At 37.8% G+C, this 12,878-nt stretch overlaps 1 protein-coding gene across 8 annotated transcripts in view; it reads left to right on the forward strand.

Moving 5' to 3' along the window:
• The window catches only part of LUC7L2 (LUC7 like 2, pre-mRNA splicing factor), a 28,662-nt gene extending 16,151 nt beyond the window's left edge, over positions 1-12,511 (forward strand). For 3 of the 8 annotated variants that reach the window (XM_015861813.3, XM_015861795.3, XM_015861805.3), the window contains 7 exons: positions 740-850; positions 1,314-1,457; positions 2,367-2,543; positions 4,738-4,829; positions 5,674-5,703; positions 6,501-6,695; positions 11,443-12,511. In XM_015861813.3, the coding sequence (XP_015717299.1) occupies positions 740-850; positions 1,314-1,457; positions 2,367-2,543; positions 4,738-4,829; positions 5,674-5,703; positions 6,501-6,695; positions 11,443-11,635 (942 nt within the window). In that variant the 3' untranslated portion in view covers positions 11,636-12,511. Of the gene's footprint in view, positions 1-739; positions 851-1,313; positions 1,458-2,366; positions 2,544-4,020; positions 4,208-4,513; positions 4,664-4,737; positions 4,830-5,673; positions 5,704-6,500; positions 6,696-11,442 lie in introns of those variants that run through there. The other 5 variants (XR_014934625.1, XR_014934635.1, XM_085516348.1 and 2 more) reach the window with 5 other exon arrangements.
• Positions 12,512-12,878: the final 367 nt, after the last annotated feature.

Genomic DNA, 12,878 nt, shown 5'->3' on the forward strand with positions numbered 1-12,878 from the left:
GGAAAAATTTTGGAAAGTAATTTTTTTAATATGTGTTTACTTGGCTCATCATAATTGAGTGCAAGCACTTGAATTTCTAGTCATCTCAAGGTAGAATTGTTAAAAACCTTACAAAAACAGATTAGTATGAACCAGGGTGCTGTCTTAGCAGTAACAATCACTGAGTAAATGCTAACGCAGGGTATAATTTGAAGAAAGGCTTATACTTGTTCTCTACTTGTTGGGGAAAGAAAAAGTCACTTTGTACTGGGGGTAACAAATGGTATGCTGTCTCTCAGTACACTGTTGTTTGGGTAATACAGTTATGAATTCCCAGCTAGGAAGTTAGTCTTAAGCACAGATGAAAGGTTTGGATTTGTTATTGCTTGGGGTGGTTGATGTTAATATTCCTCATAGCTTAACACCCTGGTAGAACAGTGTTTCGCTATTGCATGTATTAGTAAGGCGAAGTGAATATACCTGTCCTTTTGGTAATATTAATGCATGTTATAAATGCTGGCTGCCTCTTGGAGAATGAGAGTTGAGACAGAATCCCTTCCAAATTCCTGCAAGTACTTACAAATTTCAGCAATGTGCAGACAGGTTTTTAAAGTGTTAGTGTGGTTATATGCCATAAGCTGTTATGTTATTGTTTTACAAAAGTTTCACCAAGAAAAACTTTTTGAAGTTACTCTTAAGCCACGTATTTGTTAAGGATAATGAAATGCTAGTGTTAATTAGTATTCTATTGGTGTTTTAGGCAATGGACCACCTGCAGTCATTTATTGCAGACTGTGACAGGAGAACAGAAGTTGCTAAGAAGAGATTAGCAGAAACCCAGGAGGAGATCAGTGCTGAAGTTGCGGCTAAAGTAAGCATAGAAAAACTAATTGCTGAAGTTATTTTGGAGGTCTGTTGTTTTTTGTTGTTTTATTTTTTTAAAGGAACCAAATTCAGACTGCTGACTCTGAGAACTCATGCTGATGAATCGATAAAGAGAACACTTCATGTGGTTTTCTTCTAACTGAAAAAGTTCTGTCACTTTTCTGCAAATGCACACGTGTGCCAGGAGGGATGGTTGTGTAAATAAGCATCAGTGTGAATTACTTGAAATTTCTGAACAAGATCCTGCTCCAGAGCTACTTCTGGTTCTAAGTCTTTTTCTGTGTGTTGATGTGAAACATTTGTTCCCCTTTTATTTGGAGAACTTCTCTGCATACTTCCTTTTAATTTTATCCTATGAATTTTGAATATAAGAATAGCTCAGTATTGGTTCACTTTATTTTCCCTTATTGAGACTATTTCTTTCATTGAGCCTTTTTTCCTATTTCAAGGCTGAACGAGTTCATGAATTGAATGAAGAAATTGGGAAACTACTGGCCAAAGTAGAACAGCTGGGAGCTGATGGAAATGTGGAAGAATCTCAAAAAGTAATGGATGAAGTGGAGAAGGCCAGGGTAAAGAAGAGAGAAGCTGAAGTAAGTTGATTATTTAAGGCTTGTGGGATGGAGAGGACAGAGTTAAATTAGTAACTGTAGTGCAAGGTGTCTTAGCTACAGGTGCTTCCTTAGCTTTATATGAAACCAAGAGATTTGCTTTGCGTATGGGAAAATTTTCTGCATTGAAATACACTCCTATGTTGGGTCTCACAGCTCTTGCCATGGTAACCTCACTTTTGACTGTGGTATGCTGGGGTGTGACTCATACAGGAGACCTTCAGTGAAAGGTGCCCTTCCAGACCCTGATAAGCTTGCCTTCATGGAAGGATAGTTAATGGCTTCTGTATCAGGCAAATCTAAGCAGTCATTATTGTAATGTTAAGGTGGCAAACATCGTCAGGACCTCTTCCACATCATATCTCACCAAGATGCTTAAATTTGGAGAAAGGAACATCTGTGCTTGTTTAATGGTACCAGAGGGGTTGCTGGTAGGCTCACCCATCTGTCATCTCAGTTTTTATAGGTAAATGTTGCAAAGATAACGTGATATTTAGTTCATGTTTAAAATGTGCATAGGTTTCTTGTTTTTTAAGTTGGGTTCAGTATGAATATCTGTAATGTTTCATAGTATGGCAAAATAATGTAATAACAGCGTTAAGATGTATTTGTTGTGCTATGTATGATAACAGCTTCTCCTTATAAGTAGTATGATCAGAAGCAAAGACAATCACTCCACTTTACTTAATTTGCAAAACCAATTGCTAATATCCTTGTTTTAATATATCTGCCTTCAAAGTGAGGAACCTGCAGTGTGTCTTATAAGGCAGTTAATTCACACCGTGTATCAGTCTGCTGATTGGCTTTGAGTTATGTTATCAAAAGCAATATACTTGTTTAAAACATTATATTTCTTTGAATTGAAAATTAAAAGTTTCCTTTATGTTCTAGGAAGTGTACAGGAATTCCATGCCTGCCTCTAGCTTTCAACAGCAGAAGCTACGGGTTTGTGAAGTGTGTTCGGCTTATCTTGGTCTTCATGACAATGACCGACGTCTTGCTGACCACTTCGGAGGGAAACTACACTTAGGATTTATTGAAATAAGAGAGAAACTTGAGGAACTCAGGGTAAATCATTTCTCTATTTTGTTTGTGCTCTTAATTGCTTGTCAGACAATCTTAATAGAATCTTTGGGTTTATGAATTTTTTCATGTTACCTTCAGGTATTTCATTAGTCTGTAAACACCAGACATGTTCATTAAATACCAAACATGCTTATTAAATAGCACTTATCTCAATAATTTGCTAAGATGGCCTCTTTTGCACTAGGTAGATTAAAATATGCTCAAGAAATGTATCTTGGGAATGGAGAGTGCAGTTCCACTTGTAAACCTGAGAACTGTATTCTGAAGCATGTTTAGCAGTCATAGAAGATAGGCAAATTAACTTTTCATTTAGCCAGTTTATTGGATTAAAGTAATAATGAGGCTCTTGAAAGTACAAGAACATGTAGCAGATTTAAGGCAGTGATGTTTTATTCCATTAAGAATAAAATATCCATAGAGCTGTTGTTGATAGCTTTGGTACCTGTGAAGATGTAGATAAAGAGAAAATTGATTCATAGCAATAATTCTAAAGGATCTACAGAAGTGTTTGAAGCACCAACAGCCTGCTGCAGGATCAAAAACTACAGAAACTCATTTAATTTTATCCAGTTATATAATTATGAGTTTTTTGGTGTTTTGTTTTTTTTTTTTTTAAGTGATTTGAAAGCTTTTGTTTTGACTTGATAATAGTTGAAGTGAGTTCAGACAACTTAAGGCTGTAGCTATCTGAAGTCAAAACAGAAAAAGGTGTATATCTTGAAGTGGGCCTAACTTAAAGTAATTATTATGGGGAGGTTGCATGTTTTCCATAGCTTGCAGTTCTGAAATCCAGTTGGAATATTTTCCTAAGCAACTCTACCTTGACTAGAAATTGCATATTTGAAGAAGGACTTAACTGGAATTATATTATAGATCTTTGGTATCCAAGAGTATGGGCTTGGATCCTTATGCTATTTATGATCTTAGTATGTTAACTATGGAGTTGACGGCTCATTTAAGCATGTTACTGTAGAAATTAATGAAGATGATTGCTATATGAGTTTAAATCCTAAAAGCAGAGGTGTTACTGCTGAGTTTGAGTAACTTAGCTTATTCTTTTTTAATATTCCAGCTGTCTTGCATGGGTACTGTAACTTAATCTTTGAAAAGCCCAACTCTTTCCATTAACTATATTGGCAATGTAGGCTCCAAAATAAATTGCTGTAATTAAAACCTTAGATACCTAGAGGACGTCATGTTTGTTTCCTCTTGTCACTCCATGAAACTGTGCACAGATACACTTGAACATGAAACCTTGCTTATAGTTAAATTGCTGTTGCTTTTGCAAGGCACTATAGAAGTAATTTGATGTAAAGGAGCTAATTAACTGATTATTACAACATTTGGAAAAAAATATGCATGGATAATTATTTCACATTCCCAAAGCATCAATAAAATAATCTTTTGAAGTACTTCACTAACAAAAAAAGAAAACAATAATTATCCCCTCCTTCCTCAGAGCTCTCCTCAGAGATCTAATCAAGATGCTGCTGGGGCAATTCCACATCTCAGAAGAAGGTCTTTACAAAGAGTTGAATTTCTTGCATCATGTCCAGAAGGTGGCGAGACTTGGGTTTGGCCAGATCTCCAGTTGTGAGTTCCACATCTGAGGGCCCTCTACTGAGCGTGCCTTGTCCCCAGTAGTAGTGAGTTCAATCTGGGGGCTATTAGCTGAAACATCCTTTCTAATGACATGTATAATGTTCACAACTCAAACAGCTAGCCTCAAAATTAGATATCAGCCCAACCAAATCCTTTTAAGACAAAGAGTTTCTTTATTTCTCAGCATAGCTGAAGGAGTTAATGATGTTTTTAACTCTTCCTGTTCGATTACATTTTGACTTTCCCCAGTGGACAGAATGTAATAGGATTGGCATGAAAGCTCTCACATTAAGGCATGACTTAATGTTCAGAATTCCCTTCATGAAAAACGTTAAGTTTACGTCTTTCAGGTCTTGGTGTAACACCCATCTGTTCATAGCAACTCTTCTGCAATAACCTGTGTTCTTGAAAAAGATAAAATATACTGAGGAAGAGAGAGGGACTAATACTCAAAACGGAATATTCATGAGGGAAGGAACTGAACATCAACTGCATAGGTTGCTTTTATAGTTTTTATACCTTCATCTGAAAAATATTGAAATGTAACTTAATGAATGTATTCTGTTGCTTTTAGAGGATTGTGGCTGATAAACAAGAGAAACGAAATCAGGAGCGCCTGAAACGCAGAGAGGAGAGGGAAAGAGAAGAAAGGGAGAAACTGAGGAGGTAAGGATCTATTTCAATTACATGCTCATAACAACCTATTTAAGTTAAACAGAAAAACCATGATGCTGTTCATGAACATTTGTTTTATGAAATCTGCAGAATCGTGTTAGTTTCCATTTCTTCAAAACTTAGAGGAATTGGAAGTGAGTATAGCACTCAATTCTTCAAACCTGAATTATTTTCTTAGAAAACCTTTTATTTTAAAAAATGCAAATACTAGTGGTTTTTCCTACACATTTGAACAAATGCACTTTAAATGAAGTATTTTGACACGTGACCTATGATGCATAGATGTTAATTTTTTTCTTATTGGAACTAGTTGTACGTATGACTAAAGAAAATAATTTCCTACTTTTCTATGAAATAGTTGCATTCATGCTTTGCGGGGATAGGATTGAATGGCATCTCAGCTGCAGTTCTTTTGACATACAGCTCCAGAGGCCAACAAGGGAAATGTTCAAATCTATTTCAGTCTAATAATGTTTGAAAAAAATAAGGGAGTAGTGACTATTTAACTGTGATATTTTGCTATTGAAGGGGGGATGTCAATTAAAAAGCAGAGTAGCATCCACATCCCTGCTCCCTCAAGAAAAAACAAACAAAAAGCAGCTACAATAACAACCAACAAAAAAAAAAAAAAGCCAAGAGAGTTGTTGAGGGGATATGTATTTCCTAGTAAATGTGTTACAAAGATGTTAAGCTCAAATAAGGTATTTCAAGTTCATACTAATAAAATGAAAAACACACTAGCTCTGACAGTTTAACTTGAGATTACTAAACTGTACTTTATATTTGATATTAAGGTTATGTAAGAAAAATTAATTCAGTTTTCCATTTGTTTCAGGTCCAGATCCCACAGCAAGCATACCAAAAGGTACGTAAGTCTGCAGACAAGTGATGCCGGCCTTTCACAAGCTGGAATATTCTATGTTTGTGTAGCCTTATGAATTTAAAACCTCTTTCTTTACAGACAAAACATCCTACTACACAACCATCTCTGTGTGCTTATACAGTATTTGGCACTATGCTACTGAGTTACTTATCCATGTATATATATTTTGTGGCTATTACTGTGCAATGTTGTGTCCCTGGTAACACCTGGAACACAGAGTATTGCTTCCTTCAAAACAGAAGCATATGTTCAGTACCCTTTAACTCATATTTGGAGTGGCAATTTTCTTCCTAACCTGCAGTTGGAAGTCACCAAAGAAGTATTGTTGCAGGGTGATTCAGAGAAAGAAAATAATGAATTTGTATAGTGTTTAGAGCCTTCCAGGTAGATCTGTTGTAGTTCTGGGGAAGCTTATAGTCCTGTGTTCTCAGAACACTGTAGTACCCAGCTTCTGGACAGATAATCCCTGTCTCTGCATCACAGATTTCTGTAACTTAACCTGCTAAACAGAACATTTTAAACTTTTTTTTTTTTTCCCTTTCTGTTGTCTAAATTGACTATACTGTAACTATATGTATAGTCACAAACTGGCTGTGAGATGGTTTGGAGTTGTATAGCACTTCTGAAGTTGCTCTTCCTACTTTGCCTGTAAGACAATGCAATCTTTTTGAACACTGCAGAATGTTCTCTGTATAGCTTTGCTTGTGCATAGAGTGTATCCAGGTGATATCCAGGTGACTCTGACACAGTGCAGTGTGCCAAGTCCTTTCTGTTCCTAGATCTAGGTCCCGAGATCGTCGCAGACACCGCTCTCGCTCAGCCTCCAGGGAACGGAAGAGAAGAACTCGCTCTAAATCCCGTGAGAAACGCCATCGCCACAGGTCTCGCTCCAACAGCCGCAGCCGGAGTCGCAGCCATCATAGAAGCAGGCACAGCTCCAGGGAGAGGAGCCGAGAACGCAGCTCCAAAAAGAGGTCAGTGTTGATCTGGAAATGGCTTTTCCTGCATGTGTAATCAGATTTATTTATTTATTTATTAAATTTTTTTGCACTGAATTAAGTTTACATGCAACACTTAGTCATTTAAATATGTTTTGAGGCTGTCACAGATTTCAGTCATGCTCTTAGCATATTTATGATTTAACATATAGTAGTGTTTGGGGGTTTTTTTAATAGTAGGGTTATGTATGCATTCTGTTATGGAGGAGTGATGCAGCATATTGTGGTTAAGTTGAGAATCCTAATAATTTCTTGCGGTGTAGGAAGTGAAATGATTGGTCTCCATTTGAATTTTAGGATATGAGCAGTCTTCTTAACTTTCCTCTTGGGTTCTTGCTCACAGTGGTGGAATGTATCTGTTGTGTGCTGTCCCGGATGAAAACAAGTTTAGGTATATCGGAAAATAAACTTCTTGCATCAGATCTGAAGATAGCACTTTGCATGCAAAGTGGTTTGATCTCTTTCTTAAGGATTACTGTAAAGAGCAGTCTGGGGCTGCTGCCTTTGTGTGACTCAGTTGCTGTCTGCTCCTGAGGGCTGCTGGCTTATTTTAGATGAGTGAGGTAAGCGTAATTAAGAAGAGGGTTGGAATTGCAAAACAAGGCTTCTGGTAGAGAGGTCTACTCACAATCTGGATTCCATTCTTGTAAAGGTCAGTGACTGAGGCAGAGATTTGAGAGCAGTATAGATAATAGGGTGCTGAATCTTACAGCAGTGACAGACTGTCAGCTTACAAGAAGAGAAAAGGTCCAATCTGAAGTGTCAAAACACGTGGGTTTTAGAGTTCAAATGATTTTTAGTTTTATCACTAAGGATGATAAAACTACTGAACGGTTGTTCAGTGCATTCATGTGTGCTCTTTGCCATAAAGATGAGCCTTCTTTCTGGGTTAGATGATTCTAGTTGCACTGTGCTCTGTGAAGAGCATAGAAAGCAGAGTTGGGTCAAGTCTTCTGTTTCCTTATTTTAGTGGCAGGTGAATAAAACATGAGTGTCCAGTGCTCTGGCTGATACCATCAGTGGTGTCTAGTATGTAGAATTCTTCAGGGTGTTCTGTAGTGTCCTGAAGTCAGTATTTCAGAATCCACAGTTTCTGTGTTGATGTTAGCTTGTCATCAGTTATATTCTAGAGCATGTCTTTTCAAGGTGTTCACCAGGACACATTACCAGTCTTCAAACTTGCAGTTTTTCAGTCTTGAAATAGGAGTTTTCATTTGAATCAACATGCTTGTTCACTCATGAAGTATATACTCAAATTGTCTTTGGTACTTCAACCTGGAAGTCTAGCCTTGCAAAACTGGATTTCAGAGAAAGATGATTATTCTACGATTCTCATCTTAGTTGTTCAGACTCTCTAATTTGTTGAACACAAAACAAATGATGCATTACCCTCTGTCTACTGGCAGAGAAATCTGTAAGGACAAGGAAGTAGCATGCTAATGTTCAACTGTTGGTGCTGTCTGTATAACACTAAACCTGTCAGCTGCTAGAGATGAACCGAAAGAGCACAAAGTGATTTGAAGATGAAATCGTTGTTGTTTTGCAAGATACTACCAAAGGTTTAGTCCTTCAAGCTCTGTTTGATATGTATGAGGAAAAACATTAGATTTCAGGGCACAGGATTTCAACTTTATGAACCTCAGTACTGGTAATACTTCTCTTGGTGCTGGGTTCTTACCAAAATGAACAAGACTGATCTGTGTTGTAATAATCTTTGGCACAAATAAGATTTTTGCACTACAGCTAACTTGACAAAAAAAAGTTTTGCCTTCATTAGTAGTTCATATCTATTAATTCTTTAATGCCAAACAGTGTTCTTGTCCTTAAAGTAAGCAAGTTGTGATTTCAAGAGACTAATGAATCCATACAGCTAGTTTTGCTTCTCTGGAACTAGGCTATCTATTGACCTTTCAGTCAGACTAGATACCTCCTTCTTAGAGATGCAATTAGATGTACTTTTTGCATGAATGTGGGAGAATTCTTCCTATTGAATACAGTGCAACTGTTGATTCTGGAATCCAAAATAAACCTGAACTTGAAGGCTCAAACACATTGTGCTTCTTGTTTCTAAGAACTCTTTTTCTTGTCGGGAGAACTGCTTATTGTCAAGTCTTCTTGTTTATAATTTCATGAGGAGTTTCTCAAAATCCAGATACAAAATACCTTTATTCAAACTCACCTTCCTTAATTTCAAAACACCCGGTCATCCAAGGGATTCTGGCCAAAAATACTCTGGAGAAGATACACTGCAGCATGTTACCAGCTTCAGGAAGGAGTCCTAGCCTTCTGTTTTTTAGTGGCATAAGCACATGAACTCAGATCTCAGGAATGTGATGCTTTTCAAAGCCTCTTCCAGAAGAGCAGAGTGACATCAGGAACAGTTGTAGGACTGTTGAAATCTGCAACAGTGGCAGCACATGGCACCATCAACTTTAAAGCCGTTGAGAGAAGCATGGAGTTGTGGCTTCTCCGTGGGAGGAGTGACATTTTACACTAACATAAAGTCTTCTGTGTGAAGGGGTCTTGGCTGGAGTGTAATAAGATACTCAGTAGCATCATTGAAGTTTTCACGAACTACTGAGTCCTGTTCTTTAAGCTGTTTTTCTCCTGTTCTTTGGATGCTTTTCAAAGTGTTTTTTTTTTTTCTCCTCAAGTGTGCTGGGGAGGGGCTTTTTACAAGAGCATGTAGTGACAGACGAGGGGAAATTGCTTAAACTGGAAAGGGTAGATTTAGACTAGATATTAGGAAGAAATTCTTCACTGTGAGGGTGGCAAGAACCTCTCACAAAAAAATGAAGAGCTGCCACCTCTTAGATGCTTCTTCATTCTGAAAGCAATGGGATGTTCGTGTGCTACTTAAGAAAATTCTACAAATGCCAGAAGTTTCTTGAGATGTTTTCTTTAATCTATACCATCATTCACCCTACAGATGTGGATAGGCTTAAATCACTTAATAGCTGGAATCTCATTTCAAATTTATCATTTCAAGGAGCAGGCTTTTGCATGACAGAACATGTCTGAAGTATCTGGTATAGTAGAAGTGTGTCTAAAGATGGAAACCTGTCTGACAGTCACAACAACATGCCTAAGATAGTAGGAGCCCTACACCTCCCCAGGTGTGGATTACAGGCTTATCAAGAGCAGGTCTAAATACAGTGCTGTGTTCTCTTGCTGTTAGCTATAGGGTTCTGCTAACTAAAATGGATCATCATTCTTCTCTCTAGAAGCAAAGTAGGCATTTTGCTTTCTCATTACAAATAAAGAAGAGCCAGTGTTAGATGTTGTTATTCATATTCAGTGATAAGGCCAATCAAGGAGCAGACCCAGGTGTGTGTGAACTGAGATGCCTGTGTCTGTGCGTTTTGATCTAGCTTGCAAGAACTCATATGAGGCTGATGTCCTTTGTGGACACAGTATGGTCAAATAAAGTATCTGAGATAATTCACTTGAATTTCTTTTCTTGTGATTTTAGGTGACTAGATCAGGTGTAAATCTTGTGAATCCCATTACAGACTCATCTGATATACTTCTCTGTCTGAAGATAGGATATGATTAGTCTCATTTCTTTGCCAGCTCGTAAAGAATTCTGGCTCATTAGCTTAGATGTCTACACTGCAGGCACATAAAGCAGGGTATTTTCAAAATATTCTTCCCATCCTAGCAGACAGCAGAGTATTATAGCCTGCCCTGTGCCTACTTTCCAAGGAGATGGAAGGTGCAGGTATAGTGGGGGGGGGGGGGAATGCAAACAAAAACGACATAGACCTGTGCGTTTAGTAAGATTTCTCACCCCTTAGAGGTGTTGAAACCATGGCTACCCTGCTTTCTTAGATCTGATACCAGACTGCCAAAGCTACTTAGGATTTTTGTCCAGGGCTTTGTATGGTTTTTTTGTCCTTAGACTTAATGTAGGCGTTCACAAACACTGCCCTCAAACCACTATAATGTATTGTAACACAATTCATAGCTGGTGAATGTGACAGTAGATGCTACCTGTGTGTCTTGTGAGTGAGGAGTTTTATTGTGAAGTATCTGCTTGATCGCTTGGGAAGTAATTGTTCCCGAGCATTCAAGGTAATACAGTCTAACAGAGGTTCTGATTCTAAAGGCCGTATCTTGTCCTTGAAAAAGGTAGGAATGGTACCTTAGTTCTGAATCTTCTGGCAGTAATATTATTTGCTAAGGCAATTGTGTGTGAGCTTTCATATCCTTATGCTGTGACTTCTAGGATAATCACTAGAGTTAGACTGAGACAATTGATTTGGGAGCATTTTTGCTTTTGCAGTGTACTTCTGCAAAATACGTGGGAACTGCTGTATTAACTCCAATATTAACTTCTTATGTGATGCATAGTTTGGCTTCTTATTTCTTATATAGTTTGTGGTATAGGATTGCTGTATGTGGACCTCACCATTTGCAAACGCTCCGTTTTGCAAAACACTGCACTGTCATGAAAGTAATCATTTTAACTAGAAAACTGAAACAAAAGGTAATTTCTCAGTAAACTCATAAAAGAAAGTTTAGTGCCAAAGCAACTTGCACATGTCTGTTTTGAAGCTTTGAGTTAACAACAGTAACATTATTCCACTATCTTCTCGTGCATTTGTGTTTATATATATCTACTGTTGGGCTGGAATAAGGAGAAAATGATAAGATCAGAATGCTGTTTGGGAGTTTATGAATTCATGACTAACTAGAATTCTCAAATGTACTGCACTTTCAGATCCTCAAAAGAAAGATCTTCCCGGGACAAAGAACGTTCAAGAGATCGTGATAGAACATCGCGTGATAAAGATAGAAGCCCAAGAGAGAGATCGCCGCGAGATTTCAAAGACAAGAAACGTTCTTATGAAAGTGCTAATGGCCGATCAGAAGACCCAAGGAGCTCAGAGGAGCGTGAAGCAGGGGAGATATAACCAGCTGTATATTCACCCGATCTCTAGCTTCCTGTGGAGTTGCATACTATGGTTTAGTTTACAGTTGTTCAAAGGGACACCAGAGAGCAGTTTTGAGATACTGATCCAAGTAGGGTAGATGTACAGTATATAAAAGTGGTTAAAACTAAGTCAGAATTAAACCCCATTTGATTTAATGATGCCTAAAGCTGGGTCCTGGACTTCCACCAAGTTGTAAAACTTTTCTGAAAGATTTCTCTTTATTCAGGACAACAGTTTTATGTACAAAAAAGCAAATCTCAATGTTTTTAATCTCCTTTCCAATACAAGTTAGTGAACAAATTACGTTGTACTACTTGCCTTGGGTGCTTCTGAACCTTTATAAGTTCTCCAATTCTGCTCCAGTCAAAACAGCAGCATTGAAAGGTTGTACTTCTTGGAAATTTTTTTTTTGTTTGCTTTTTTTTTCTAAGAGGGTGGGTGGATGGATATTAACTTTTGTTCTAAGGTTATGTTCCCAATGATTTTTTTTGTTGTTGTTGTTGTTTGGGAACCTAGGAATTGATTACAGGGGGAGCGTTTAGACAGGAATGTGTGCTGGAGAAAGCTGAGATGTCTTTTTACAGTGCCTATTTAGACTTGGAAATTGAACAGCTGTTGCATTACATCTTTTTTTATTTCTACTTAAATTTTGAAATCAAAGCCAGTCCCGTATCTGTACCATTTGATTGGTATGTGTTCAATATATTTGTTTTTTTTCCATAAGGACTCTTTCTGCTTTTTCTTGTGGGGTGTAAATGACACATCTTTAATTGTATTAAAACAAAGAGAAAACAGCTACAAACAGCGCAACAAACAAAACCTTAAGAACAAAAATAAAAAAAAATTAAAAGGAAATCACACTGTCCAATAACTTAACGAGTATATATTGGTCTCTTGAGGTGATTCATGCTCTAGGAGAAGCAGTCTTTCTTCATATGGTCCTGACTGTTCTAAGATCATTAGAGGTAAAACCGTGGAATTAAAATGATCATGGCATAGCCACTGACTGCTTGGTGGCTTCATTATTGAGTCTGGAGCACAAGTCTTATGAGGAGTAGCTGAGGGAACTGCAATTGTTTAGTCTGGAGGAGGCTGAGGGGAACCTTTAGAGTTCTCTACAGTGACCTGAAAGGAGGTTGTGGTGAGGTGGGTTGGCCTCTTCTCCCACATTACCAGCTGTAGGACTTGAAGGGGTGGCAGTAGGGGGATTCAGGTTGGGTGT

The sequence above is a fragment of the Coturnix japonica genome, chromosome 1, assembly GCF_054131305.1.
Source record: "Coturnix japonica strain WE chromosome 1, WE-NBRP24, whole genome shotgun sequence".
Lineage (NCBI taxonomy): Eukaryota > Metazoa > Chordata > Aves > Galliformes > Phasianidae > Coturnix > Coturnix japonica.